Raw genomic sequence first — 27,445 nt, forward strand, 5'->3', positions numbered from 1 at the left:
AAACGAGTTTTGTACACTAATGAAATCATAAAACCACTAACTGATGGAATAAAGGTATTGAGGATATGTTTAACGAAGTTAAAGTCTCGAAGTCCTTTGTAGAGCCATATAAAAGTATTCTTGAAGACGTAAAACAGAGCGTTCTTCATGAGGAACCTAAGAATAGCAATTCTAACAAGGAAACTACCTGAAAAAAGGCAACAAATGGTTTACACTCTAGTGAAAACTAAGAAGGCGTTGTTAACCACAAAGTCTTTAAAGAAATGTCGAAAACTCTTCAAACTTTAATTACTCCATTAACATAAATTATTTTAATATTTGTTTTATTTGCAAACACACATATACCACAGAAAAGACCAAAATATTAAACATTCATTCCTACTAGAAATATACTATATACATAAATCGACAAAGAAGTCAGTAAAACAAAACTTTATTAGAGAGACACTAAGTTTTTTTATGGTCACTTTTCCTTCCGGTACAGTTTAACTTGTTGTTCGTCGTCGTCGTAAAACTGTCTCAATTGTTTGAACTTCTCCAGAGTTTGTTTACAAAGTACCGCCATCGTTGGTAAACAACCACCGTAATCTTCTGGTATGCAATGCTGAGGAGCGTGGTGTTCAAAGAACTCATTCATGTCGTAACTTGACTGATGAGTTTTCAACTAAAACATTGAATTAATACAATGAAATTTTTAACTATTTAGATTGGTACCATATCGAGCAGTTCCTTTTTCATGAAAGGCCTGATGATGAGGAGCAGTTTATCAAAAATGTAGGTGCAGTTTAGAATGTGTATTTCCTTCAGTTGGCAAGGCAAACCTTCCTGTAGATAAGCGAAGAACTTCCTCAAAGGTCCCACTTTCAATCTTGTTAAGTGCATCAAACCCAGCTGCAAGGAAACTCATTAAAACCAAGGAAATAATTAATTGGGTACCCACCCCTTTCATGTCAAAAACAGCAATGTAACCTTTGACTGGATGCTCCTGTATCGCCAGGTCCAAACACATGAACAAATACTTAATCGAAGATTCTACGTTCCAGTTCCAATAGTTGGTGTCCTTCAAACGGGAGAAAATAACCGCGTAATTGTCCTTGGTCATGTTGGTCATCACCGCCGACTCGCTACAACAAACCAAAACCAACATTTCGCCTACAACACTCAACCATTAAGTCATACATCACTTCTATGGTCTGCTTCAGACTTTCGAACTCGACATGCCGATTGCTAAAGAACTCTGGAGCGTTCTGGCGACACTTGAAGTACGAGTTGATCGTCGATGTGGTGGCCATCAGGTCGTTCTTGCAGGCGATCAGAAACAGCACGATCTGCTCCTCGTTTATCTTGGGAATGTTTGGATGCTGGTCGAGCCATTTCTTGATCTCCTCCACGTTCTGGCGGCTCGTCGAACCGTCGTTGATCTTCTCCTGGGCGCACCAGGTGAACTTAGGTGTGCGTTGCATCGCTGAAATTTTGAATGCATTGCCCGAATTAGTTTCAGATTTTAACCTTAACGTTGGGATGACAGTGACATTTTTTTGGTACTTACCGGGTTTGGTTGTACGTTTGTTGAGGAACTAACAGAGTATGGTACTATAGGTACTAGCTTAGAAGTAATGGCTTAATTGCAACATTAATTGAAAACCCTTGTGCGCATTGAAAATTACCTGCTATTTCAAAGAATTCCAACAACAAGCAATTATATTAAATTAATGTATGTAACATTACAATACTGTAATTAATGTTTTTTATGTTTGCGACAAAGTTCAAAGTGTGATGGATTTCGGCAATAACTCATTGCAAATGGATAATTCATAATGGGACCATCACATTTCAATGAGATATTAAATTTAATGTAATCCTCATTGTATTAGAAATTAAGCAAGACTCAGTACCACCTTGATGGTGTCAAATTTATCAAGTGTCGTGTCTTTACCACAGTTTACTGTGTATTATTATATTAAAGTTACTGAAGAAGTTAAGAAGAGTAGATTGAAACTACAAAATCTTAGGATTCATAACTTTATTATAATAATTGAGCAATCACGCAACCTAAAACTAAACTAGGAACGATGTATTAAGACCGAAACACTTTCCTGTTACGTTCTTCCTCATCAAAGAACGATTGCCTTCTCTCCATCTTCTCCATGGTCATGTTGTGAAGTTTCTCCATTGAAGACAATTCACCACCATAATCCGAAGGCAAATACTTTGCTGGTACGTATTTTTTGTAAAACTCCTCCATGTTAAGGCTTGAAGGATGTATCTTCATCTATTTAAAATAAAAGCTTAGTAGTGGACGTAATTGGGTTTGGACCAACTCACCAAATCGATGAGGTGGCTGCTCATCACTGTCTTTAGAATGGCCATGATTTTATCAAAGAAGTAAACGGCATTTAAAATATGTATTGCTTTAATCTGTAAAGGAAAGGCCTCCTGCACAAACTGCATGTACTTCCTTATGGCTCCTATCTTTAACCTTGTCAAGTGCATAAGTCCAAACTAAAACAAATTAGATAAATCCTACAGGCTTCTAATAAAAGCAACTGGAAGAAGTTACGGGTTTCATGTCGATGATGACGATGAGGCCATCCGGAGGGTTAATCTGTTGGGTGACATCCAAGAGCATGAGCGAAGCCTTCATTATAGGCACCAGCTCAAAGTTGCTGTAGCTCCCGTCCACCAACTTAAAGAAATGTATGGCGTGGTTTTGTTCCGTGCGTTTGGGGATGCTCACCATTTGCCTGTGCACGTTGTAGCACCGTCAATTAGATTAAAACCCTTTTTGTGAGATACTTACACGGTGGTGCAAGCCAGTTGCAAGTCCTTTCGTTCAACAATTCGGTCGTCGAACAGCTCCGGGGAGTTCTTCATGCACTTGTAGTAAGCCCTGATGGTTTTCTTGGTGAACTCCAGTTGGTTGTTGCAGGACAACAGGAAGATGACCACCATTTGATCCGGAATCGTGGGTAGGTCTTCGTCCTTCATCCACAACTTGATGGAGTCGATGGCTTTTTGGGACGTCCTGCCCTGCTCCACGACTTCTTTGGCTTCGAAATTGTAGTCCATGGCGGTTGGATTTGTTATGGAATTTAGAATGAAAAGTGCAGACCTTCAGCACTGGATGTGTGCAATAAAGAAACACGTTTAACGTTTTACGGCAATAATAATAAAATGTAAATTCGTTTATTTTCTACAGTATCACTGTGACCATAATTAATGCATGGAATATAAATATCCTACCTCAGAATTGTTCCGTCACTTTTACACAACTGACTGCTACTGCAGATGAGATTGGTGATAAGTAAGAAAATCTCCAGGTCAAGTTTTTTAAATCTTACAACCAGTTACACAATTTTTGATGTAAAATTTGTTCACGTTTACCCATTAATATGAATAACAACGTGTTAATCGCTACGGATGTGGCACGTTTATGTAGATCGCATTGTTCTATGACCTGTTTTGTTGTTGCATGAATAAAATTGTGTCTGGTTAATATTATTATTTTCTCAGAAATAAATTACATTTACTTGTACCGTTGTAGTTTATGAATAATTTTTGTAACATTCTCTTGCGATTGCGAGGCCGACATTCAATACATTGTTTACCAAATATTAATTTATTAATTGATTGTTGTTTGGGTGCTATCAAGTAATTATAAATAATATTTACAAATAGGTGAAATCGTTTGGTTCTGACGGTGCTATGAGGTAAACACAACGTCAATAGGATAATTAAAATCTAAAACATTTTAGTACCCAAATTATTACATATTTTTAATTAAAAAAAAAGTTTATTTTAAAATCCTGTGGTCAGAATATTGATTAGTATACTTTAATGACTTGAACCTTCAACAAGATATGGACACTCATTGCTTCGCTTTGGCATTGATCTGATGAGATGTCAATTACATCCTGAGGTACCTCTTTGCATGTCACCTCTACATGAGGTTGGAGGCCCCATAAACAGTTTGTAGGAAGGGCTGAATTTCAAACACTGTTACTTATAATAACTCGCACATGTTTAATGAGTGATAAGTCCGGAGATCTTGCTGGTCAAGGCAACAAATGTTCATAGATATTGGACGATGTAAGGTAACATTGGCAATATAATGTCGGTCATTATCCTGTTGAATATGTCTAGCATCAATTTTGAAGGTGCACATAACAATGTATGACTGAAATTCAATTTCTTATAATTACTACCAGAATATAAAGACATCTTATTGTTCTTTTATGTCTGTGGAAGCTGCATAAACTCATTTGAAGTTTAAAGTACTAAGTACAAACAAATACCAAACTGTGACCTTAAAACCATTGATTTAATTCTGAACTAGCTTCAAATTGTGTCTGTGATTTGTGTTTGATAATTGTTATTTTATATATCTTGATAATTGTTTTATTTATCCTGTTCCGGTGGTTTAAAATGTCTAGCATCAATTTGTTAAGTTACAAGGACAGCTGAAATGGCACAACCAAAAATAAAATTGCTATTGCCATTTTTACAACTAATTGAACATGTTTTATAGTTGTTTTAATCTTCTTGTACCTACTTCAAGGTTAAGAACAGGCCACTAAAGTATGTTGAGCCTTTTAATGTATCTTTAAGCGCACAACTTTCACTTCGGACAGGAATTTGAGCCGTCCTTTCCTCATATCACTTATAGGACATTTTAGATATTGTTGGAGGGTGTGCTGTCTGTTTTTATATTTTAATTATTTACCTTTGAACCCTTCAATCCACTAAGTTTCAGTCGTAAATTGTAATGTCTATGTTCTATCAATTGTTAAGTCACAAAATTACAATGTGGTACTAAATAATTCTACTCAAATTATCATTTTTAATACACCCATAATGCATTTATTAACAGAAATAGAAGGAATTGAATTGAATAGTATAATTTTTTTGAATTTATAATGAGTTGGACCTTCACGATGACCTAGACTCTCATTGAATCGCCTTGGCATTGATCTAATGAGATGGCCAATTTCTTCTTGAGGTACCTCATGTCATACCACTTCTTCTTGACACTGAAGGTGCTCCAAAACTTTAGAGGAACGGTTCAAATTCAAAATACCAATACCTATGATACCAAATATGTTCAAGTCCAGAAATGGCAGCAAATTTCCATCGGAAAGTTGGAAGAACTCCAAAATAACCCTCGCATTATGAGGTCGCACATTCTTCCTGCTGGAAAACTGGATTTTGAACATTTTTCCTGCTGGAAAACTGGATTTTGAAGGACCTTAAAATAGGGTAGCAAATAGTGCATCATCAAATCATACCCAACCTAACCTCACTTTTTCTATATTCTATACCAATGAGTATATTAAAGTGGAAGGCAAATAAAACACCGAACGCTTCGTATAACTTTGTAAATGACTTTATTTATTATTATCATTTGTTGTTTTTTAGTTGGTACAGTGTTATTTTACATGAAAGGTAGTTTAACAAACAAGCGCTCGTTTTGGGCCAAACTATGATATGTGGCCGCATCACAACCATTCAAAAAGAAAAAGTCGCGTTAAATCACATCCATCAACGCATCCTTTGTTGCATTGTATTTTGCGAGGACCTCCAAACGAGCCCGTCAAAAACTCCCAAAATTAACCCAAACAGCTACTGTTTGTTTTAATAATAGAAACTGTTGATATTAATTTGGGGGTCCTCATGTTTTAGATCACTTAGTCAATAAAAAGCTTGCGATAGAATATATATACAATAGGGAATTCAAACGCTCAGTTGAAGCTACTGGAAAATCAGCGGTAACACCTTTTTCTTGTTTATGAAGTAGCTTCACTGGTTGTTGTTAGTTTTGTAATGAACATCAATATTTAATATTTATTATTATATCTTACAATACAATTTGTACAAAATAAATACAATAAATTATAAGTGCCAATACTAGAAATTCATTTAATCCAGCTTCTAACAGGAATTACAACCATAAAGCCAAACAACTTTTGTAATCAATGAAAAGACACCAAAAAGTAACACGCTAATGATATGTTCAATTCAAAATTTTTTACACCTTTTCAAAACACAAAACAAACAACCAATAAGTGATGAGTCTTTCACGTTTTCAACCTACACACCCTCCAACACCATCTAAAAAGTCCTACAAGTGATATGAGGAAAAGACGGCTCAAATTCCTGTCCGAAGTGAAAAATCGAATGTCTAGTTGTGCGTTTAAAGATATATTCGAAGGCACAACATACTTTAGTGGCCTGTTCTTAACCGTGAAGCAGCTACAGCTTCAAGATTAAAAATCAACTGTAGAACATGTACAATTAGTTGTATATATAACAATAGTAATTTTATTTTTGGTTGTGCCATTTCAGCTGTTCTCGAAACTTAACAAAATTGATTCTAGACGTTTTAAACCAACGGAAAAGAATAAGAAAAACTTTTGACTTTGGAGGTGTTGTCTTGAATATTTAATAGTGGATAAATAATCAATCAATCAGTTGGTTTTATAGCTGAACTTAAGAATATGTTCTGGTTGTTCTTATTCTTGTGGTTTAAGCAAGACCTAAAATTGTTTTTTCAACTGGAAACAATAATTATCAAAACCGTGTGCTCCTTGAATGTCTGCTTCATTATTTGAAGGATTTAAAAGAAAAACATGGATGACAATTATGAAACACAAAACACAGACACAATTTGGAGCCAGTTCAGAACTAAATCAATGGTTTTAAGGTCTACAGCTTGGTCTTTGTTTGTACTTAGTACTTTAAACTTAAGTTGATCATTTCAAACGATTTTTACTTTCAATAATTGATAATACTGAGTTTATGCAGCTTACACAGACATAAAAGAACAATAAGCTGTCTTTATATTCTGGTTATTTATTTTTGAACACTTCAATGATATAGTCAGCGATGTCAATCCACCGAAACTGAGTTTCAGTCGTAAATTGTAATGTGATTTAGTTTCTATCAACTGATAAACCTACAAAATTACAACGTAACACTGAATAATCTATCTCAAATCAACATTTGTAATAGAGCCATAACGTATTTGTTAACAGAAATAGAAGCACATTGAATAGTACTATGTTTTGTACAAAACTTACTATAACAAGAAGATTTCTTAAAAAACTAAATAACTTTGTCATTGATGTAAAAATGGGGGAGAGGTAAACGGAGGTGAGCACAACATGTCGCTGAGAAGTCACCCTAACAAACCTAGTTTTGCGATGGAGCTACAGCTTTTTACAAACGGTTACATGTATGGATATCATATGAATTGTATATATTTATATAGGTATAAATAATAAATATAAAGTTTATTATAATATATGTTCAATAACTTGTTTTAAACACATGCTTAAAGTAGAAGCACAGTTTTGTTTTTCCATTACGTTAATTATTGTAGTGGTACGGGCGTCGCCCGCCATCCGTTGGGACCAACGCGACAACCAACTCAAAGTTCCCGCGTTGCTCCCGTAACACACCGGGACCCAGCCTGCGCAACCCAGTCCGGTTATTTCCCTCCCAGACCGAACTTCATAAAAATCAGCTCCTTCCCCTTGCTCAGGATGTCGCCGCCCGGCGCCGTGATCTCGTTCAGCTTCTGCATCAGATTCGGCCCGGCCATGTTCGGGTTCTGTTGCTGTTGCTGCTGCTGGTTCTGTCCCATCTGTCCCTGCATCATGTTCGGCACCACCTGCGGCACGCCCTTCATCTGACCCAGCCTGCTTTGGAACGGCGTCTGTTGCTGCTGCTGCTGTTGCTGCTGCTGCTGTTGCTGGTGCTGCTGCTGCTGCCCCAGACCGGTCAGGCTGCTGAACAGACCGCCGCCCGTCGACTGTTGCTGGTTGGACTGGCTGATCGGTGGTTGCATGCCGGACTGCTGATTACCAACGCCCCTCAGCGGGCCTCTCCCCCTCCCCTGCAAAAGACCGAGGTCAGTGGGAGGAGCCGGAACTTAGCTTCCGTCATTGTGGGGGGGGAAAGCAAACTAGTCGCGCCCGCTATAGTCGAACACTGATTCCGACTGCGCCATGCTCATTAAACAATAAAAGTTTGGGGGGGGGGGGGTAGAGGGTGGAAAACGTCGAAAGCATCTAAACACAGGAACCGAGACACGACAATTAACACACGTACATGCGGACTTTGGTTACAGTACCACGGGCCGTACTAAAATCAAATGATTTTTCACTCGCATGTCAGTTGGATCTACGTTTAACACCGAACGTGCACAGTGAACACGGGACGGATTACAACGAAAAGGGGGGGGGGGGTGAACCGCCCAAAAACCACGTCCGGGTTTGTGGGCGGCGCCAGCGCTAATAAAAACAAACAAGAGAATAGAGAGACAGATAGAGATAGAGAGAGAGAGGGGTATGTCAAGTCGTACCTGGTTGTGCTCGGTGATCTGTGTTGATGTGGTGGTCGCAGTGTTCTGAATATTGTCTATTTGAGAAGGTACAACAGGACAGGCATCTAGCAACAGACAACATACAATACAATCAGGCGCTGTGTTTTCTCCCTGACACAATGACTCACTTAGTTTTGGGGAACGACACGTGTGGAAAACCAGGTGGTGTGTTTTTGTTGTTGTTTATATATTTGGGGGAGGAGTTGTGTTTCCACACGTGTCCGCGTGGCTTGTATGAGTCATTATGCGTTAAAAAAACCAGCAAAGAGATAGAGATAGAGCTAGCGCATACATGTTTTGATTAGTGCACATCCGAACATGAAGACAAATAAAGCTGTTTGTTTTATTTTTGCTTTTTGTTGTCGTTTCAGGTTACAATACTTTAAAAAAGTGACCAAACTTGATTAAACCAGCAAACGACAATAAAAAATTAAGATCAAAAACAAACTTATACATCACACGCTTGCTAAAATACATGATTAGGGGAATCCCCGACTAGCTTCTCTGGTTTGAAAAAGTTAGTCGAGGTCATTCAAGAACATGTTTGGTTATGTACAGTTCTTCTTCAAAAAATTAGTGCATCATGTATTTTGTGTGTTGGTATCTGTGGTCACGACATAAATATATGTATATATAAAAATCTACAGAACACACATAAAAATCAAAAACCAAAAAATAAATATATATAAAAAGCAAGAGTGTGATGGATATCAACAGTCGGAATATCGCCAAAAAATTTTCGTTGTGTTGTTTAAGCATACATTAGTCTAGATTATGGAGTTGATCGGTCTGAAGTTGTCCATGAAGGTTGCTCTTTGCCCAAAAAATTAATTATTTACAACGCCCTTTACACAACCTTGACCAATTTGAAACCCTTATATACAGAAACAACCCTCGACGTCGATACATCACAGTCGCAATGGGTGAATCCCCCACAAAACATTCAAGAGTCAATCTTCAGGGACGACCGACTGGCTCCGCCCCCCGATTCCAACCCACGCCCGCTTTACCTTTGTTCCGTTGCCGCATCTGGTTGTCCCTGGGCGGCGGCGGCGGTCCCCTGGCGCCCGGGCCGACGCCCCTCTGCTGCCCGCCCCTCTGCACGCCCGCCCTGCCGCCCTGCGACGTCTGTCCCGGCCCGTACTGGTCGTTGGTCGCCTCCGTCAGGAAGTTGGACGGCACCAGGCCGCGCTGTCCGTCGATCTCGCCCCAGTAGAAGCCGTCGTCGTCCATTTCGCCGTAGACGTTGATCAGCTGGCCGGTGGTGAAGCTCAGTTCCACCTGCAGTTGGGGGTAAGCGAATCGGTAGAGTTTGGGGGGCACGGTTGGAACAGTGTTATCGGTTAAGACTTATACTAGCTTCTCACCTCCGCGTCCACGTTCGGGCTCAGTTCCTGCGGGTCGTAGTCGTACAAGGCCAGCATTCGTTTCATCGGTGAGTTGGTGTAGATGTCGCCGTAACGGTCTCTTTGTTGATCTATCTCCATCACCATGTTGTGTGGTACGTAACCTCTACGACCTACGAAAACGTTTACAGTTAATCAAGCATCACTTTAAGGTTGTTTTTGGTGGTAGTACCTTTGCATTCGCCCCAGTAAAAACCGTCGGCATCCTTATCGAGCAAAACTTTAATGGTGTCGCCCTCAGAAAACGGTAGTTCCTCATCACAAGCATCAGGATTTGGAGACATAGTTGTTGGGTCATAGTCAAACAGTGCCACAAAATACCTACAACAACAGTTAATCAGAACCACATAATATTTTACCATAAAATACAAACCTTGGCTTTTTCTGTTGGTTTTGAGGGTTGTTGGGGTTATTCATGGGCATTCCCCCTCTGGCACCTTGCATCTGTTGGTTCCTCATCTGCTGCTGATTAACTCTTTGGTTGGATTGAGCTGTAACCGCCAACAGAGGTTCAGCAAATGTCCAAGTCATAAGTTATAGTTAATGTATGTGTAAAGATGATAACGGTATTATTTTACAAGATCAAAACCCTATTGGACGTCCTCTATATAAACTATCAAGTAGCTGGTACTACCAAAAAACATGCTACCGTCTATCCTATGATCTAGCCATACTAAAACTCTCCTCCAAAGACCTACCTGGTGGTAAGTAGTGTTTGTGTAGTGTCTGTCAAATGAGATGGTTGATTTAATTGTAACACATAATTTTAAGAAACATTTCGTGGGACGTTTTATTTTTTAAGTCGTTTGTCGCATTTGATGGTTACCTTGTTGACAGTACTGCTGTTGGGCGCCGGCCTGCTGTTGGGCCTGAGTCTCGGCCATGCGCTGCTGCTGCCCTTGCTGGTTTTGCTGCTGATTGGGTCTGCGCTGTTGCCGCTGCTGCTGATACTGACCCTGCGGATTCCTGCGCTCCAACAGCTCGTCCTCGGACAGATTAGCGTCGTAGTTCTCCTTGGTTATCTCTGCAACGGACCGGTGATCTACTAGTTAGAAAACAATACGGCTGGTTTAGAGGTGGTTCCCCGGCGACCCGACAATCCGACACCAAGATTTTTTGCCCTGTTGCGGCGGCATCAAAGAAGAAGTTGGACGCCGTGCGGTCCCTGATCACGTCCACGTCCTTCTTTGACTCGAGTACTAGCTACGCAACCTACTTTTTTGGCAAGAGGGGTTTGCATGATCCAAAAAATTGTCTAATTACTCGCGTCTTCTAATAATTATTGTAACACTACTCCGGTTTAATTTACTGTTAAGCAAAAACTCCCAATCTGACCACCTGCTATTTGGTCACCTCAATTTAGCCTGAAGAGTTATCAATAAACAACTTTAATTGAGGTTAAGGTAAGCAGTTTATGTTTAGTTATCAATACCTCTTCATAAACCTGTTCTAAAAGCAATTAAAAGCAACTCAACTAGCTCTCAAAGTACCATGCCCAGCTCTAAATTCAAAACGGTTACTTGTATTTAGTATTATTGGTTGTCACGACAGGAAACTGCCAAAGTGTGAGCGTTTAAAGTTTACAGTTTGCTGTTGATGAATCGCTCCATCGAAAAAACTAACGAACACAAATCATTTACCTATTGATGGTATTCCCGACTGTTGTCGGTGCATGGAGGAGTTAGGAAATATCTCCTTGTCGCTTAAGTTTTCGTCCGGCTCAATAATCTGCCAAAACAAAATTACGTCATAAATCTTTCCATTGAGCTGATGATGGTGGTGGTACCTGTTGTCCTTGTTGTTGCTGCTGCTGCCTGGGCATCTGCTGACGTATGTGGGCTGGCATGACGGCCGAATGGGGCTGTTGCCTCGCCTTAACAACGCCTCCCCTCAGCACACTCATCGGTATGGCCGTGGCAACGCTGTCCGCCGACTGACTGTCCCTCGCTTTCGTCCTCACCGTTACGTGCTTCGGATTCAACCCCAACAACTTGCTGATGTCTATCAAGGCGTGATCCCCGGTCGGGCTGTCCACATCGGTGACCTTCTTGCCGTCCGCATAGACTGCATACCCCGTTATGGCCGACCCCGGATGATGGGGGGTGAGAATGGGATGCCAGGTCACCAACAAAGTGCCGTCCTGCGGTCCGGGCTCCACCATGATCTCGCTGGGGGGGTCGGGAAGGCCCTTGGGCAGAGTCCGGAAGTCGGTGTGCGCAGCCGCGGGCATCGGCAGGTCTTCGGCCAGGTTGGCGACGTTTTGCGCAGCCCTGTGGTGCTTCGCACGCACCGTCACCCTGTACTGGGTGTTGGGTGCCAAGCCAGTTATCGTGTGTCTAAAAACGACACATTATTAAGTACGTTTCTCAATAGTTTGTGGATTTGGAAGTGGTACCTGTAAACCCCTGGCTTAACAGTTCGTACTTCCACATTGTTGACGCAGACCACGTGCTGGTGGTTGGAGTTGGCGGGCAACCAACTAATAACAGCCGAAGTGGATGTTATGTTGGATGCCCTAACAGCACTAGGTCCCAACGAGTGGGTGTCCCGCCCTATAATCATGGTACAAGCCGCATCTCTAGAGGTACGCCTGTTCGCAGTCACCGACCTAACACTAATCCGGTGAGGCTGCAACAAACCAACCTTTAGCATCAACCCCGCCGTTAGCACTCAGACCACTGACCCGATTGGAGTCGACCCCTTCGACCAGCGCCCTGGTGCGCTCCGTGGCCTTGATGGTGGTCTTGAGCACTCCGTCCACGTACACGTGATAGCTCTCGATCTGGTTGCCGGGTCCGACGTCGGGTGCGGTCCAGCTGATCAGCACGCTCTTGTTCAGCTGCCGCTCGAGGGTGAGCTGACGCGGAGCGGGTACTAGCACCGAGAAGAAAAGGTCTGTCAGAGAGAGACAAATCGGGCGTGGTTAAGCGGTGGGCGCGCAATGACAGTGATAAGACGCTCGTTCGGTCAGCTCTCTCGGCGACTGGCTCACCACCACCGGAACGGACGCCGCCGCCAGTGGGGGAAGATCCGGCTTTTTCGACAACTCGCCTTGTCAACGGGATCTTCCCCCAGTTGCGACCGGCGTGCCAAGGATCTTGTTTGATCGACGGTCTTCGCTGAGTTTGGACAGAGTTTCATTTATTTTGCTTCTGATTTAAAACAAAACAAGAGACAGATTCGAAGAGAAAGACGTGGGGGTTTGTAGCTAGGGATCATGGAGGTGACGAGGTAAGAAGAGGTGGAAGGGCTTTGGGTTCAATTACAAAACTGAACATTCCTGAAGATGCAAAACTTTTTATCTCAATAAACTTGTTAAAGAATGCAAATGGTTCTCTTTCAAGTGCTATTCTAAGGGTGTTGAAGTGTCGAAAAAGGTTTTAAACATGTTAGTGCTCGTTTGGTGTGTAATTAACTGGTTGCATCAATCAAAATTGCTGTCTTCAAAGCGTCATGTTATTTACAATACAATGTGGAGCTTTACTACTGGTGATAACTGAACGAAAAAAATGTAAACCTGTACAATCCGTTAATCTGATGGTGCTGATTGATTAATTGATTGAATTACAAGGGTTCATGCCCGGACTGGTTATTTTTCACTTACCCGGTGTCAAATTTTCCACTGGCTTCTTTGCACCTAGCAAATATAAAAATTGATTCTCATTTAAAACTGTTTTAATTATCACTTATAAGTTATTTTCTCATTTACACTTTTTATTAAGCCAATAAATGTTGGAATTACGAACATTTACATTATTTGTAATATTTGAAATGTTTCTGAGCAGCACAAGAATTAACTCGTGGTTGCTACTCGACAATAGATGTCGCTACTGGGTAATTTTGTTATTACTAGAATATTTTGTAAAAACTCTTATTTATTCAGAAGACAAATGTTAATCCAAGATATAAAACCACAACTATATTAAGTGTCATACGAATCTAACAATTAGTTTCTGCGTAATACGTGCACAAACTTATTTGTTACATATTTAAAAACTGTGTTTCAGTTGATAATTTTTCAACATCACAACCAGTTTAGCTTTCCTTCCATTTTTCCATGTCGATTGTTCTTTGAAGACAGCAGTTTTGAACGAACCGTTCCTCGACTCTAGTTAGCTCTAAGTGTCTAGAACCTACATGCTCCATTACTGTTCATGTAGCTCTAAATAAAGCCTCAAAACTGTAACGAATCTAATTGTATGCTTAAGCTGACTGGTTGCTCTAAAGTTTTTAAATTCAAAATAGCAGAACAATTTGTTTCGATTTTCAAAATAATAAGCACTTTGAAAATCAAGGCAATAAAACTACGGTTCTAAGAAGAAATATATAAAAAAAATAAAGTAGAAGAGAAAAATTAAACGGTTGTTTAATTTTTTTTATGTGAAGCAGTCGGTCGCTTATAATATTGTCGACAAAATAAATGCAGAACTCGTTCTAAGAAAGCAGAAAACCCTTTCAAAAACGTCCTAGTTCGAATGTTCAAATCAAACACTCCAACAATAGTTTCCAAATTAATTTACTGATAGTTTTTGGAACGTTTAATTGAACTGAGCTGACTAAACTAACGCTTAGACTAAACACATCAAAAATAAACTAAAACAACAATTAAAAACTAGTCTAAAATCTCTAGAACTATCGTTTCAAAAAATTATAACAAAGCGGCATCTATTGACGAATCCTCGCTAGATCTTTTTAGAATACAACTTTTACTTACTTCGTATAATTTTTACTGCGTGTTCGATACAAAGAAAAGTTAATTTAACAGTGAAATTAGAGGCTTGGTGTTGCAACAAAACATCTGTCCCAATTATTCAACAACAGATCTTTTGTTGCACTATTGGTGCTTGTGGTTGTGGCGGTTCGAAGCCCCACTACAGTATCCTGTAATCAGATCGTCGAACCGCCACACCATCCAGACTTAGCCGTCGTTGTAAATGTATTAAAGTGTCCGCTTTACTTGAACAAAGTGAAACTAAACATCGAATGCACAACTCACACACACACATCGATTAGAAGCATGCAATGCGTTTGCCTACCTTGCTCACCTTCTGGACCATCATCTTCTGGCACCTCGGACATTTCGGCCAGTTCGTTCAGACGTTGCACGTCGGCCGCGAAGTTCTCCTGGTTAATCTCCTCTTCGCGCAACGTGCTCAACACCGCCTGGTGGAACTCCAACAAGTCGTCACCTGTGGATTTAAACGGTGATGAGGTTGGGGGGCTTAAAGTGTCTGGGCTAGGTTACCGATCAGACGTTGCACGAAGTGGGATGGAACAAGCCCGCGACGTCCGTCCAGAAGTTCAGCGTCCAAATACCCACCTGGACCGACAGGTTCGCCCCAAACCAACAGGTAGTCACCAGCTTGTATGCTCAGCTCTTCTTCCGCCTCCGGCTCCGGGTCGTAGGAGAACCTGCAAACGTCCGTTAGGTGGAGAACTTTCGGATGAACCCGCGTATGTGGTTTATCGATTGGCCCGAAACGGGTTGTTGCGGGGTAAAACATTAATATCGCATTTTTCTGGTCGAACGACCTATCGATTGTCCTTATCTATCAACTTGAATATTGAAGGCGATATTTGTTTAGAAGTTATTCGGATCGATATCTAAATAAAGCCGTCCAATCATCAATCAAAAAAACAGCTCACCTGGCAATGTAAACTGAGCACCTGCCCTTTCCCGGTATGTCCAGCATGTCGACCTGTCCCTCGACGGGGTTGTGGCCGTTGAGGTAGGTGCGGTCGACGGTCTGGATGCCGCCCCAGTCCGAGTCCAGTCCATCTGTAAGCAGCCTTGATCTTAGATCTGCTGACACGGTAGTGGTCACGTTGGAACCGACCGGCCAGCCTGGGGGTGCGGGCGTGACCGGCGTCGCCACCCTCCTCACGCCTGTTCAGACACCAAAAATCACGAAAAACGCCTAAACTCGACCAGATCGTCGAGGATAAAACGATGATGGGTTTTGTACATCGGATGAGAGAACAGTTGTGGAAGAAACTTGGTTTTATGGAGACTTTGGTGATGCTAGTGCTGACGAAAGTCGAAACAAGCTAACTATAAAAATCAGGAAACAAATGAAACTATACAAACTCTAATAAAAGAAACTAACTATTAAATGAATTTGTCTTTCTACTCAGAAGAATTTGATGATGCTCAATGTAGAAGAATGGAACAAACTAACTATAAACTGGAAGAAGATGATTAAAGACAAAACAAATTTACTTTGAAATGGCGGAAAGAAACGAACTTGTCTGCCCACTCAGAACCTTTTTTAATGATACTGGATGTAAGACGAAAGAAACTAACTACATGGAAGGAAGATAAAGCTATATCTTACACGAAATGAAGTAAGGAAATGATAAAGGAAATGAATGAAATGATGAAATTTGTCTTTTTGCCAAGAAGACTTGCTTAAAAGACATTTTAGTAGCTAAATGATGAAGTGCAAAATAAACTAGCTATGAAAGACATGAAATAATGCGGACACTAGTCCAATTAGTTCCAATCAAAAAAATTGATTGGTGAACGACTTAATTAAAACTAGAAGACATTTTTTGATGCAATGATGAGTTAACCAATCTAAAAACTAAATCACTTGCATCCTAATCTACAGCAAACCTAATCAAAACGGACAGTGTAATTATAATACGAAATCGGGGTATGAATATGGGTCATAACCAGACTTCGTGAACGTTCCGGCGCTTAAATAATTGATCGGATTACGGTGTAGGTATCCGTAATTAGCCGTGGCACCGGCAATATCCTGTGCCGTCGGTTCATTAGCCAGGAAAATCGATACACGATCTGGTATTAAAAAAAAAAAAAAAACAAAAGGGAGACTTACCGAGATCGACCTCGTCCATCGGCTTCAGCTTGATGCTCATCGGGCCGCTCGACCTTACGAACTGCGAGCTGAGGGGGTTGGAGAAGGTCACGTTGTTGGTGTAGCTGGTGGTCACCGGGTTGTAGGGCAAGCTGTACTGGTTCAGGGTGCTGGTGACCGGGTTGCTGAACGTCGGGTTGTTGAAGGAGGTCTGCTGGAGGGAGGAGAGACCGGAAACGTTGCCGGTCGGGTTGGGATTTGTGAAGGTGGTGTTGGCCATCGAGCTGGTCTGGTAGTTAGTCTGCGGCACCATCGAGGTGCCCAAGCTGGTGCCCAGCGACGTTCCTATGACCGTGCCGGTGATGGTGGATGTCAAGTTGGAAGGACCTAACGAAGTGCCTGATCCGCACAATCAATGAAGTGCACAGGGGACGCCACCAGCGAGACTTACCCAAAACTGAAGTGTGCCCGAGGGACGTGCCCATGCCGACGGTGTTGTGCAGGGCGTTCATGCCCATGCCCATGTTGGCGCCGACGCCCGTGCCCATGCCGCCCATCAGGTTCGTCTTGTTCGAATAGTGGTGGCCCAGGCTGTTGTACTGCGTCGAGTTGTAGCTTGAGGGGTTCCCCGACGGTCCCCACGTCCCGGACAGGTTGCCGCCCGGGTAGACGTTGTGCGAGATCGCGTTCGACGTCGGGTAGATGCTGGGCGTCGTGTGCGACATCGTGATCGGAGAGATGGGCGGGCTGCACTCGCCTAAAGCGTGGCTGCTGGCGCTTGTCGCAAGCCCTGTACCTGCAACAAGATGGACGACGTGTGATGTGGGTTGCATCGACCTCCAGTTGGTGGGGCAAAAGAACGGCAAGCAGGAAACAACGTGCAAAGAATTGTTCATGCAAAAACTGAAGTTATTGATCAATAGAATTTCCAATTTGTACGCACATCACGTTGTAATTACTTGTCGGTTTTTGATAAAACTTGGCACGGCCATAGGTTACATCCTGAGCTAACATTTAGGCTACTTTTATTTGTCCCGACTTCTATTAGTTAATCGAAAAGTGGAATAAAGTTTCCAGTAATGACAAGTTATAAAACATTGGTGAATGTGTCATCACAGCTAGTAATAAATAATTCACAATGTTGTATGAATGTTTTACTTTACTTTATCGCTTAATGGTAAATAAATGAGCTGAGCGGAACGATCGATAAAAACCAGATTAACAATAAAAGCGACAACTTAATCAAGGCAGCAACGATTGATCATAATTCACAACAATGTTCCCCCATAATCTCGCACAAACGCGTTTTACGACCCGTGGCAGCTTTTACTGCGAATAAAACTGCCCAGATTCCTCCGACGATAACGCCATTCAACAGGTCAAAAACAAAATCTACAAGTGCAACGAAAAAGCCAGCTACGTGTTCGTACATCGATCGGGGTTGGTGTAACATAAAATAGGGGTGGAAATAAGCGCCAACTAGTGCTAACTCACCTAGCGTAGTGGACCGACTATGATCTAACTCAGCTAAGATTCTGTTATCCTGTTCTATTTTAGCCATGATACGTTCTATTTCTGTACCTTTAGAGGCGGATCCCCAGGGGGACGGATGCTGGCCGCCTCCAATGCCTCTGCCTCTAGACGACAATTCCAATTGCAACTCTTCGCATCTGGAAACCAACAAGTTGTTCACAAGCCATTTCATCAAATCAATATCAAATTGGAGGTGTCTTAAAGGCTTTTCCAGGCGAATACGCGAGATTAGCTAAGGGACAAACTCGTTTCTAACTGTTTTCTCAACAACGGATCGAGGAGGAAGAGTCGGAAGTGAAGCTAAGACCTCCGAAGAGACATCCTAGCACAGTACTGGACTAGTTAATTGGTTAGTTACCGCATGGCGTCGTTCCAACAGTCATCCGAGTAAGGATTCATTGACGGAATCGTTCCCAAGGCACTAAAACATCTCGGGTTCCACATGGAAGAGAAACTGTTCCGTTCGCCACGTGTAATGACAGCGTCGTTGACGTGTCCACCACTTACCTGACCGTTTCGAGGGAGACCTTCTTTTCCAGCTCCCTGACCCTGGACTGTCTGGCCTCCAGGGTGTCCGGACCGCAGCCCCGGAGCGCGGCCAACGCTTCGCCGTGCTGCCTCTCGAGTTCGGCCCGTCGCGCCTCCGCGGCTCTCAGCTGCATCTCCAGATCCATTTCCTGGAATTGGACGAATTGATTCGTTGGACATGGGTCGTGAAAATCGATACGGGGTATGGAAATTGTCGGTCGCGTGACTCGTGGCCGGCCTTTCAATGGAATGGGGCTGCCTGTTTTTGTGTTGGATTTCGTTTGTTGTTCGGTTTTGTCACAACGTGGTAATTGTTTGGGGGGTAATTAGGGACGGTGGACTTGGTACAGAGGGGTTTTTTGAGGGCGTTTTATTATTGTTGCTTTCCATTTGATTTGCTTACGAATAAGCATTATAAAAGAATTATTTTTTTTATTTATCTGCTTTGAATATCACAATAGTTTGTTTTCAATAAATATTACAAGGTTGTAGTTGAATTAATAAAAATAATATATAAATATATAGTTAGAAAAAAGACAAAATCCCAATATTTTAAAAGCTTATACTTCACAATTGTTTATTAAAAACAGTGGTATAGTTCATTTTCTTTTGTATTAACCCACATAAAAATATAATTAATTTTGATTCCTTAATAGTTCAAATTGTTTATTAGTAAAAGAAATAAAAAGGGTTAGTTTATTTTTTTTATATAAATCCATATACTTAATTTTGAAAATAATAAATATAGTTTATATATTTTTAAACATTCTATAGTAAAATTTATATCAAAGCTTTATCAACCAAAACCAAACAGTGTCTTAAATTTCAGAATTTCAGGAATTTCAGGCATTTCAGGCATTTGATGAAGTCCATAGACCAAACTCTTATTGGTATTTTAAACCTAATTTTTAATGAAGATTTACAAAACTATTTTTTCAATAAATCAAAATTGTAATGTTATATTTGTTAAATTATTCGAGACATTATAATTATAAATTAAAAAATAAATTTACATATAATTTATTTCAAAACATTTTTAAATTCATTGACATCAGAATATATATTCAATTAAAACTTTAATGGAGTGCTCTGAAGATTTACAAGACTATTTTTTTCATTAAATCAATGTTGTAATGTTATATTTTTTAAATTATTAAAGGCACACTATTATAAATTAAAAAATAAATTTACAGATTATTTATTTCAAAACATTTTGAAAAATAAATTGACATCAGAATATACATTTAATTAAAATATAAAAAGAAAATTAAATTTTTGAAATACAATTATTTAATCTAAAAATATAATTAATCTATGATTTTTTTATATTTTGATTCGTTGATAATTCAAAATTATTTATTAATAAAATAAATATAAAAAGGGGTAGTTTATTTTTCGATATAAATCCATATACTTAACTTTGAAAATAATAAATATAGTTTATATATTTTTACACATTTTTAGACAAATTTATATCAAAGTTTTATCAATCAAAACAAAACAGTGTCTTAAAATTCAGAATTTCAGGTATTTCAGACATTTGAAGAAGTCCATAAAACAAATTCTAATTGGTATTTTAAATCTAAGCTTTAATGGTGTGTTTTGAAGATTGTCAAGTCTATTTTTTCAATAAATCAAACTTGTAATGTTATGTTTGTTAAATTAAACGAGGCACTTCATTATAAATTAAAAAATAATTTTACAGATTATTTATTACAAAACATTTAGTAAATAAATTGACATCAGAATATATATTCAATTAAAATATAAAAACGAAATTTAATTTATGAAAAAAAATTAATTTATTCTAAAAATTTAATTAAACTATGTTTTTTATAATTTAACATGTTGATAGTTCCCAATTGTTTATTGGAAATAGGAATAAAAAGGTGTAGTTAATTTTTTTTATTTAAATCCATATATTAAGTTTAGAAAATAATAAATATATTTTATATATTTTTAAACATTCTGTACAAAAATTTATAACAACGTTTTATCAACCAAAATCAGTGTCCAAAATTTCAGAGTTTCAGGCTTTTCAGGTTTTTGATGAAATCCGTAAAACAAACTATTATTAATATTTAAATATAATTTTTAATTTATTAAATTAATCGAGATACTCCATTATAAATTTTGAAATAAATTTAGAGATTATTTATTTCAAAACGTTTTGTAAATAAATTGACATCAGAATATGTATGTAGTCAATTAAAATATAAAAAGGAAATTTAAATTTTGAAAAACAATTAATTTAATCTAAAAATTTAATTAAACTATGATAATTTTTGAAAAACAATTAATTTAAACTAAAAATTTAATCAAACTATGGTTTTTTATATTTCGATACGTTAATAGTTCTCAATTGTTTACTCGAAAGAAGAATAAAAAAGGGGTAGTTTATTTTTAAATATAAATCCATGTATTAAATTTTGTAAATAAACTGACATCAGAATATATATTCAATTAAAATATAAAAAGGAAATTTAATTTTTGAAAAACAATAAATTTAATCTAAAAATTTAATTAAACTATAATTTTTTGGTATATCGATACGTTGACAGTTCTCAATTCTCATTATTCGAAACGGGAATAAAAAGAGGGTAGTTTATTTTTTCAATATAAATCTATTAAATTTTAAAAATAATAAATATAGTTTATATATTTTAAAAATTCTTTAGACAAATTTATATCGAAACATTATCAACCAAAACCTGTCTACAATTTCAAAATTTCAGGTTTTTCAGGTTTTTGATGAAGTCCGTAAAACAAACTATTATTAGTATTTTAAACATAATTTTTAATTGTGTTTTCTGAAGATTGACAATGATATTTTTTCAATAAATCAAACTATTATAAATTAAAAAATAAATTTATAGATTATTTATTTCATAAAATTTTGTCAATAAATTATCAGAATATATAATCAATTAAAATATAAAAAGATAAATTAATTTTTGAAAAACAATTCAGTTAATCTAAAAATTTAATTAAATTATGATTTGTTTACATTTTGATGCGTTGATAGTTAACAATTGTTTATTCGAAACATGAATAAGGGGGTAATTTATTTTTTTAATATAAATCCATACATTTAATTTTGAAAATATTAAATATAGCTTAAACATTCTTTAGATAAATTTCTATCAAATCAAAACCAGTGTCAAAAATTTCAGAATTTCAGGTTTTTCAGGTATTTGATGAAGTTCATAAAACAAACTATTATTTGTAATTTAAAAATAATTTTTAATGGTGTGTTCTGAAGTTTATATATTTTTAAACATTCTTTAGGCAAATTTAAATCAAAACTTTATCAATCATAACCAAATAGTCTAAAATTCAGTGTGTCAGATAATGAGTTCAATTTTTTGTCTGTTCCCAAAATCATTGATTAAACAATGTTTTGTCTGGTTCCAATAAAGGTTCTTGTCATTACATACCACGATAGTTATTTGAATTAGACAGAAACCTAAAAATTTATTGACTAAATAATAAAGAATGATGAAAATTTAATTATGTAATACTTCAACATTCACTTATAAACGTAGTTTAAAAGGTCGCAGATATTTTTTTAAATGCACCATCACTTTCCCACACAATGAGACATCATTACCCATCAGAGATGTTACCTAACGTGTCCGTTAGAAAACATGCACGTAAAGATAAATCACGACAAGACAACATCGGGTAAGATACGGTGCGCAAAACAAATTCCCCAAAGCAGTGCAAACTTCCCCGTCCGTAATCGATACCGAAACCGGGAAAAGTAAAATCACACACGGCCACAGAGCATCGCAGCTGCATCCGTCCCGAATTAAAAACCGGGCCACCTTTTCGCCAACCGATCGATCGCATCGATCTCCTCCGCGACGGAGAAAAATCGCGGTCCCTTTTTAATATTATGGCGCATAAAGTGGCGGTATTTTATTGCCGGTCATCCTTTACGGGACGACCGATTCGGCCCGGGAGCGACGATGAATGATTTAATATTATCGGACGGTTTTATGAAACGTTCCGTCGCGTTTTTCGTTTTGCGGTGCAAAAGACAAAACGGTAACTTGTTGCCACGGTTGTTTTATTGATAAGAGGGCTTTTTGAGTGGCTGCCAGGAACGGAAATCGTAAATTTCGATGCTTGTTGCCCGGAGCGTTAATTAAACGAGTTTATTTATTGGGACGGGACTGAATTATTGTGAAATGGATGGATTTGTTGGAGAAGATTATTTAAGCTTCTTTCTTTCACTTATTTAACAGTAATGTTGTTTCTATTTTCAATTATTTTATAGATTTGTAGTTAAATTCAATTTGTGTTCAATTTAAATGATTTAATTGCACTCAAATGTTAAATTATCATTGTATCAATGTCAAATACGATTAAGGTTCAATTAAATCACTAGAAATATTTGGTTAATTTAAGAAATTTTGATTAAAAAATTTAAAGTAAAATAAATAAGTCATTCTAAGTGTTAAATTCAATTTATGTTCAATTAAATTATTTAGTATTTGTTAAATATTAGAAATTATGTTTAAAATGTTGAAAATAAATTAAGAAAAACAAAAAACAGTTAAAGTAAATTTGGGTTCAATTAAATTATTTAAAATATATGTTAAATTTAAGATATTATGTTTAAAAAGTCAAAAATATATTAAATTTAGAATTTAAATATAATTTTTTAATGAATTCAAATATTTTGACGTTCTCACTGTTAAATTCAATTTATGTTCAATCAAATTATTTGAAGTATTTGTAAAATTTAAGATATTATATTTAAAATGATAAAAATAGATTGAAAAAAAAGACTTGACAACAATTTCTTAATAAATATAAATATTTTAATAGTTTAACAGTGAAATCCAATCTGGGTTCAATTATTTGAAAAACATGTTAAACTTATATTTAAAAAGGCATTAAAGATAGAATTTAAATAAAATTTTTAATGAATTCAAATATTTTGACGTTCAAACTGTTATATTCAATTTATGTTCAATTAAATTATTTGAAATAATTGTTAAATTTTACGATATAATGTTTAAAATGATGAAAATAAATAGAAAAAAAAAGGATTTAACAACAATTTCTCAATAAATATAAATAATTTAACAATTAAACTATTAAATTCAATCTGGGTTCAATTAAATTATTTGAAATACATGTTAAATTTAAGAAATTATGTTTAAAAAATCAAAATTATATTAAATATAGAATTTAAATAAAATTTTTAATGAATTCAAATATTTTGACGTTCAAACTGTTATATTCAATTTATGTTCAATTAAATTATTTGAAATAATTGTTAAATTTTACGATATAATGTTTAAAATGATGAAAATAAATAGAAAAAAAAGGATTTAACAACAATTTTTCAATAAATATAAATAATTTAACAATTAAACTATTAAATTCAATCTGGGTTCAATTAAATTATTTGAAATACATGTTAAATTTAAGAAATTATGTTTAAAAAATCAAAATTATATTAAATATAGAATTTAAATACAATTTTTTAAGAAATTCAAATATTTAGACGTTAACACTGTTAAATTTAATTTATGTTCAATTAAATTATTTGAAGTAATTGTTAAATTTTACGATATTATGTTTAAAATGATGAAAATAAATAGAAAAAAAGGGATTTAACAACAATTTCTCAATAAATATATATAATTTAACAATTAAACTATTAAATTCAATCTGGGTTTAATTAAATTATTTGAAATACATGTTACATTTACGAAATTATGTTTAAAAAATCCAAACTATATTAAATACAGAATTTAAATGCAATTTTTTAAAGAATTCAAATATTTTGATGTTCACACTGTTAAATTTAATTTATGTACAATTAAATTATTTGAAGTAATTGTTAAATTTTACGATATTATGTTTAAAATGATGAAAATAAATTGAAAAAAAGGATTTAACAACAATTTCTCAATTAAACTATTAAATTCAATCTGGGTTTAATTAAATTATTTGAAATACATGTTAAATTTAAGAAATTATCTTTAAAAAATCAAAACTATATTAAATATAGAATTAAAATACAATTTTTTAATAAATAAAGTAATAATTTTGTCATTCACAACGTTAAATTCAATTTACGTTCAAAGTATTTGTTAAATATTAAAAATTATATTTAAGGAATTGAAAATAAATTAAAAAAGAATTTAAATACCATTTTTTAATAAATACAAATATTTTGACATTACACTGTTAAATTCAATTTATGTTCAATTAAACCATTTAATAAATACAAATATTTTGACATCACACTGTTAAATTCAATTTATGTCAATTAAACCATTTAAAGTATATATTGAATATTATAAAATATATTTAAGAAGTCGAAAATAAATTTAAAAAAGTATTTAAATATAATTTTTTAATAAATACAAATATTTTGACATTCACTCTGTTAAATTCAATTTATGTTCAATTAAATCATTTAAAGTGTTTGTTAAATATTATAAATTATGTTTAAGGACGAGAAAACAAAATTTAAATATAATTTCTTGTTAAATATAAATATTTTGAGAAACAAAACAATTAAATTGTTTGAAGTATTTGTTAAATATCACAAATTCCAATTAGAAAGTAGGATATACATTAAAAAATGAAATTAAATACAATTCGTAATGAATATAAAAAGTTTCAAGCAATTTAAGTCATAATTGTTTGAAACTCTAATTGAGAAATGTTAAAGGATCATTTACATTAAAATTTATTATTTCTAAAAGTCAAAGTTCACGATATCAAATGAATTATGAAAATGTTTTCATTCAACCACATAATTTTCCGCTGAATGTAAATTGTAGATACGAAGTTTAATATATAAAACAGGATTTCGTGTCAAAACACATCTATTTAATTATGTTTTTTGTAGATAAATAAGAGTTATAAAATTAATTAATAAAATTCTTAAAAAAATCAGTATTGATCTCCTGAAATCTTTTCTAAGACACAGTAGTTCGAAAGTGCAAAAACCCTGGAAAGCCGAAAAATCGATACAAAAAAAGTATAACCATTCCGACACCACCAAATCATCACCCCTTACCCTTAACTGAAAACCACCGGTTAAACAATATTTCGTCATGTACGTGGCGATAATACCTAAACAGGTGTTACGAATCCCCCCCGTTCTGTCAATGTGCCAAAAAACTACTTATCAAACGAATTGTCCACTACAAAATACACCAGAAGACTCAATTAATCACACGAACTGTGCAGTAAATCTGAGAACAATACTAAAAAGCAGTAAACGCAATAATCTAGATCTAAGTAAGCTATATATCGGTTAACATCTTGCAGGATGCACTCTCCAAAACTTAAATGCTTCTCAACGGCAACCCCCAAACGTCAGGCAAAAGTCTAAATTGTCAAATAAACGGGTGAACCGATATACGGCGGAATATGCACCCCCCAAAAGTCGTCCGGCTCGGGTCGAGCCGCCCGTTCATGGGAATTCGGGCAGTTCACGTGTTTTAAAACTTACCCCGGTCGTGTCGGTGTTGGGCGGTGAGTCCGGGTGCGGCGTCGGTACGCTCTATCCGCGGTTATTTTATCAGGACGGACACTTTTCGACGTTTAATGGCGGCATACCGATATAGGTCACTATTGAGTCGTGGCGCGCGCGCCTTCTGAATTGATTTTGTGTTGGAGGTCCAGGCCGAGGGGCGGTGACGTCATCGGGTAACGGCGCCCGCCGCTCCACCGTTCGCGGCGCCGTCTGTGCGGCGACGGCACGTATTAATCATTCGTGCTGGGTTTGTCACAGGAATCTTTTTTTTTTTTTTTTGGATATTGTTTAAGGCTTTTTGAAAATACTCTGGTTTTAAGCATTTCGATTTTTTATATATTATATCTCATTTGAAAATTGAGTAATTAACTAAAACAATAAATTATTGTTCTAATTTGCTATTTTCAAGAAAAAAAAATTAAATTTTATTACAAAAAAAAATCAGAAAGTAATATAAAAACATACTAATTTTATTTAAATACATCTTTCTAAAACAGATAAATTTATCATAATAATTAATTTTATTGAAATAAAAAGCCAACTTTAAATTTCTTAATGTTATTTTAGTTGTTTAATCATTACTTTCACATTTACACTTATCATTTCACTTTTAAGTGACACTGTACTGATGTCTAATTAGTTAAAAAATGTTTTGACAAATTTTTTTACAAAGGAAATCTGAAAATAATCTTTAATTAATATAAAAATGTAATAAAATTATTTAAATACCTCTTTCTGAAATTCATTAAAGTATAATAATAATTATATAATTAAACTTTCTTCTAAACTTTTTTGCTTTTTGTTAACAACTTGTCAATTTCAACATTCAGAGAAATTAAACCAATATAGTACAATAAAAAGATATAATCTTAAATTTGTTAGTGCTGTTTTAATTGTTTAAACATTAGTTTCACTTTTACTCTTCCTATTTCACATTTAGTTGACACTGTACTGATGTCTAATTCGTTGAAGATTGTTTTGGCAAATTTATTACAAAGAAAATCAGAAGTTAATATTAATTAAAAAAAATATAATAAAATTATTTAAATACCTCTTTCTGAAACTCGTTAAAGTATAATAATAATTATATAATTAAATTTTCTTCATAACTTTTTTGCTTTATTGTTAACAACTCGTCAATTTTTATATATTCAGATAAAGTAAAGCAATATAGTACAATAAAAAGATATAATCTTAAATTTATTAGTGCTGTTTTAGTTGTTTACACATTAATTTTACTTTTACACTTCCTATTTCACTT

At 36.2% G+C, this 27,445-nt stretch overlaps 3 protein-coding genes across 10 annotated transcripts; all 3 read right to left on the reverse strand.

Annotated features, from left to right (window-relative positions):
- Positions 1-260: 260 nt before the first annotated feature.
- Positions 261-1,718, reverse strand: LOC109607876 (alpha-tocopherol transfer protein-like). Its single transcript, XM_020024333.2, has 5 exons — positions 1,550-1,718; positions 1,180-1,465; positions 941-1,124; positions 715-891; positions 261-664 (listed from the first exon to the last, which is right to left on the reverse strand). The coding sequence occupies exons 2-5, from the start codon at positions 1,461-1,463 to the stop codon at positions 464-466; spliced, it is 846 nt and encodes a 281-aa protein (XP_019879892.2). The 5' UTR covers positions 1,464-1,465; positions 1,550-1,718; the 3' UTR covers positions 261-463.
- Positions 1,719-2,008: 290 nt separating this feature from the next.
- On the reverse strand, positions 2,009-3,479 carry LOC109607877 (retinaldehyde-binding protein 1). Its single transcript, XM_020024335.2, has 5 exons — positions 3,244-3,479; positions 2,801-3,120; positions 2,561-2,744; positions 2,326-2,502; positions 2,009-2,272 (listed from the first exon to the last, which is right to left on the reverse strand). The coding sequence occupies exons 2-5, from the start codon at positions 3,067-3,069 to the stop codon at positions 2,078-2,080; spliced, it is 825 nt and encodes a 274-aa protein (XP_019879894.1). The 5' UTR covers positions 3,070-3,120; positions 3,244-3,479; the 3' UTR covers positions 2,009-2,077.
- A 1,888-nt stretch (positions 3,480-5,367) lies between these two features.
- On the reverse strand, positions 5,368-26,287 carry LOC109603812 (RIMS-binding protein 2). 8 transcript variants are annotated; one of them, XM_049968784.1, is made up of 20 exons: positions 26,161-26,287; positions 18,651-18,820; positions 18,105-18,280; positions 17,062-17,406; positions 16,632-17,009; positions 15,436-15,676; positions 15,035-15,201; positions 14,835-14,978; positions 14,504-14,518; positions 12,473-12,663; positions 12,185-12,417; positions 11,576-12,125; positions 11,430-11,517; positions 10,616-10,834; positions 10,163-10,280; positions 9,962-10,110; positions 9,751-9,902; positions 9,394-9,667; positions 8,363-8,448; positions 5,368-7,894 (listed from the first exon to the last, which is right to left on the reverse strand). In XM_049968784.1, the coding sequence occupies exons 2-20, from the start codon at positions 18,815-18,817 to the stop codon at positions 7,487-7,489; spliced, it is 4,101 nt and encodes a 1,366-aa protein (XP_049824741.1). In that variant the 5' UTR covers positions 18,818-18,820; positions 26,161-26,287; the 3' UTR covers positions 5,368-7,486. The 8 variants fall into 8 exon arrangements, with proteins under 8 accessions (XP_049824741.1, XP_049824739.1, XP_049824743.1 ...); XM_049968782.1 differs by lacking the exon at positions 14,504-14,518 and adding an exon at positions 13,394-13,426 and having other exon boundaries at positions 10,616-10,813; positions 14,826-14,978; XM_049968786.1 differs by lacking the exon at positions 14,504-14,518.
- Between the last annotated feature and the right edge of the window lie 1,158 nt (positions 26,288-27,445).

Source organism: Aethina tumida, chromosome 6, assembly GCF_024364675.1.
Source record: "Aethina tumida isolate Nest 87 chromosome 6, icAetTumi1.1, whole genome shotgun sequence".
Taxonomy (NCBI): domain Eukaryota; kingdom Metazoa; phylum Arthropoda; class Insecta; order Coleoptera; family Nitidulidae; genus Aethina; species Aethina tumida.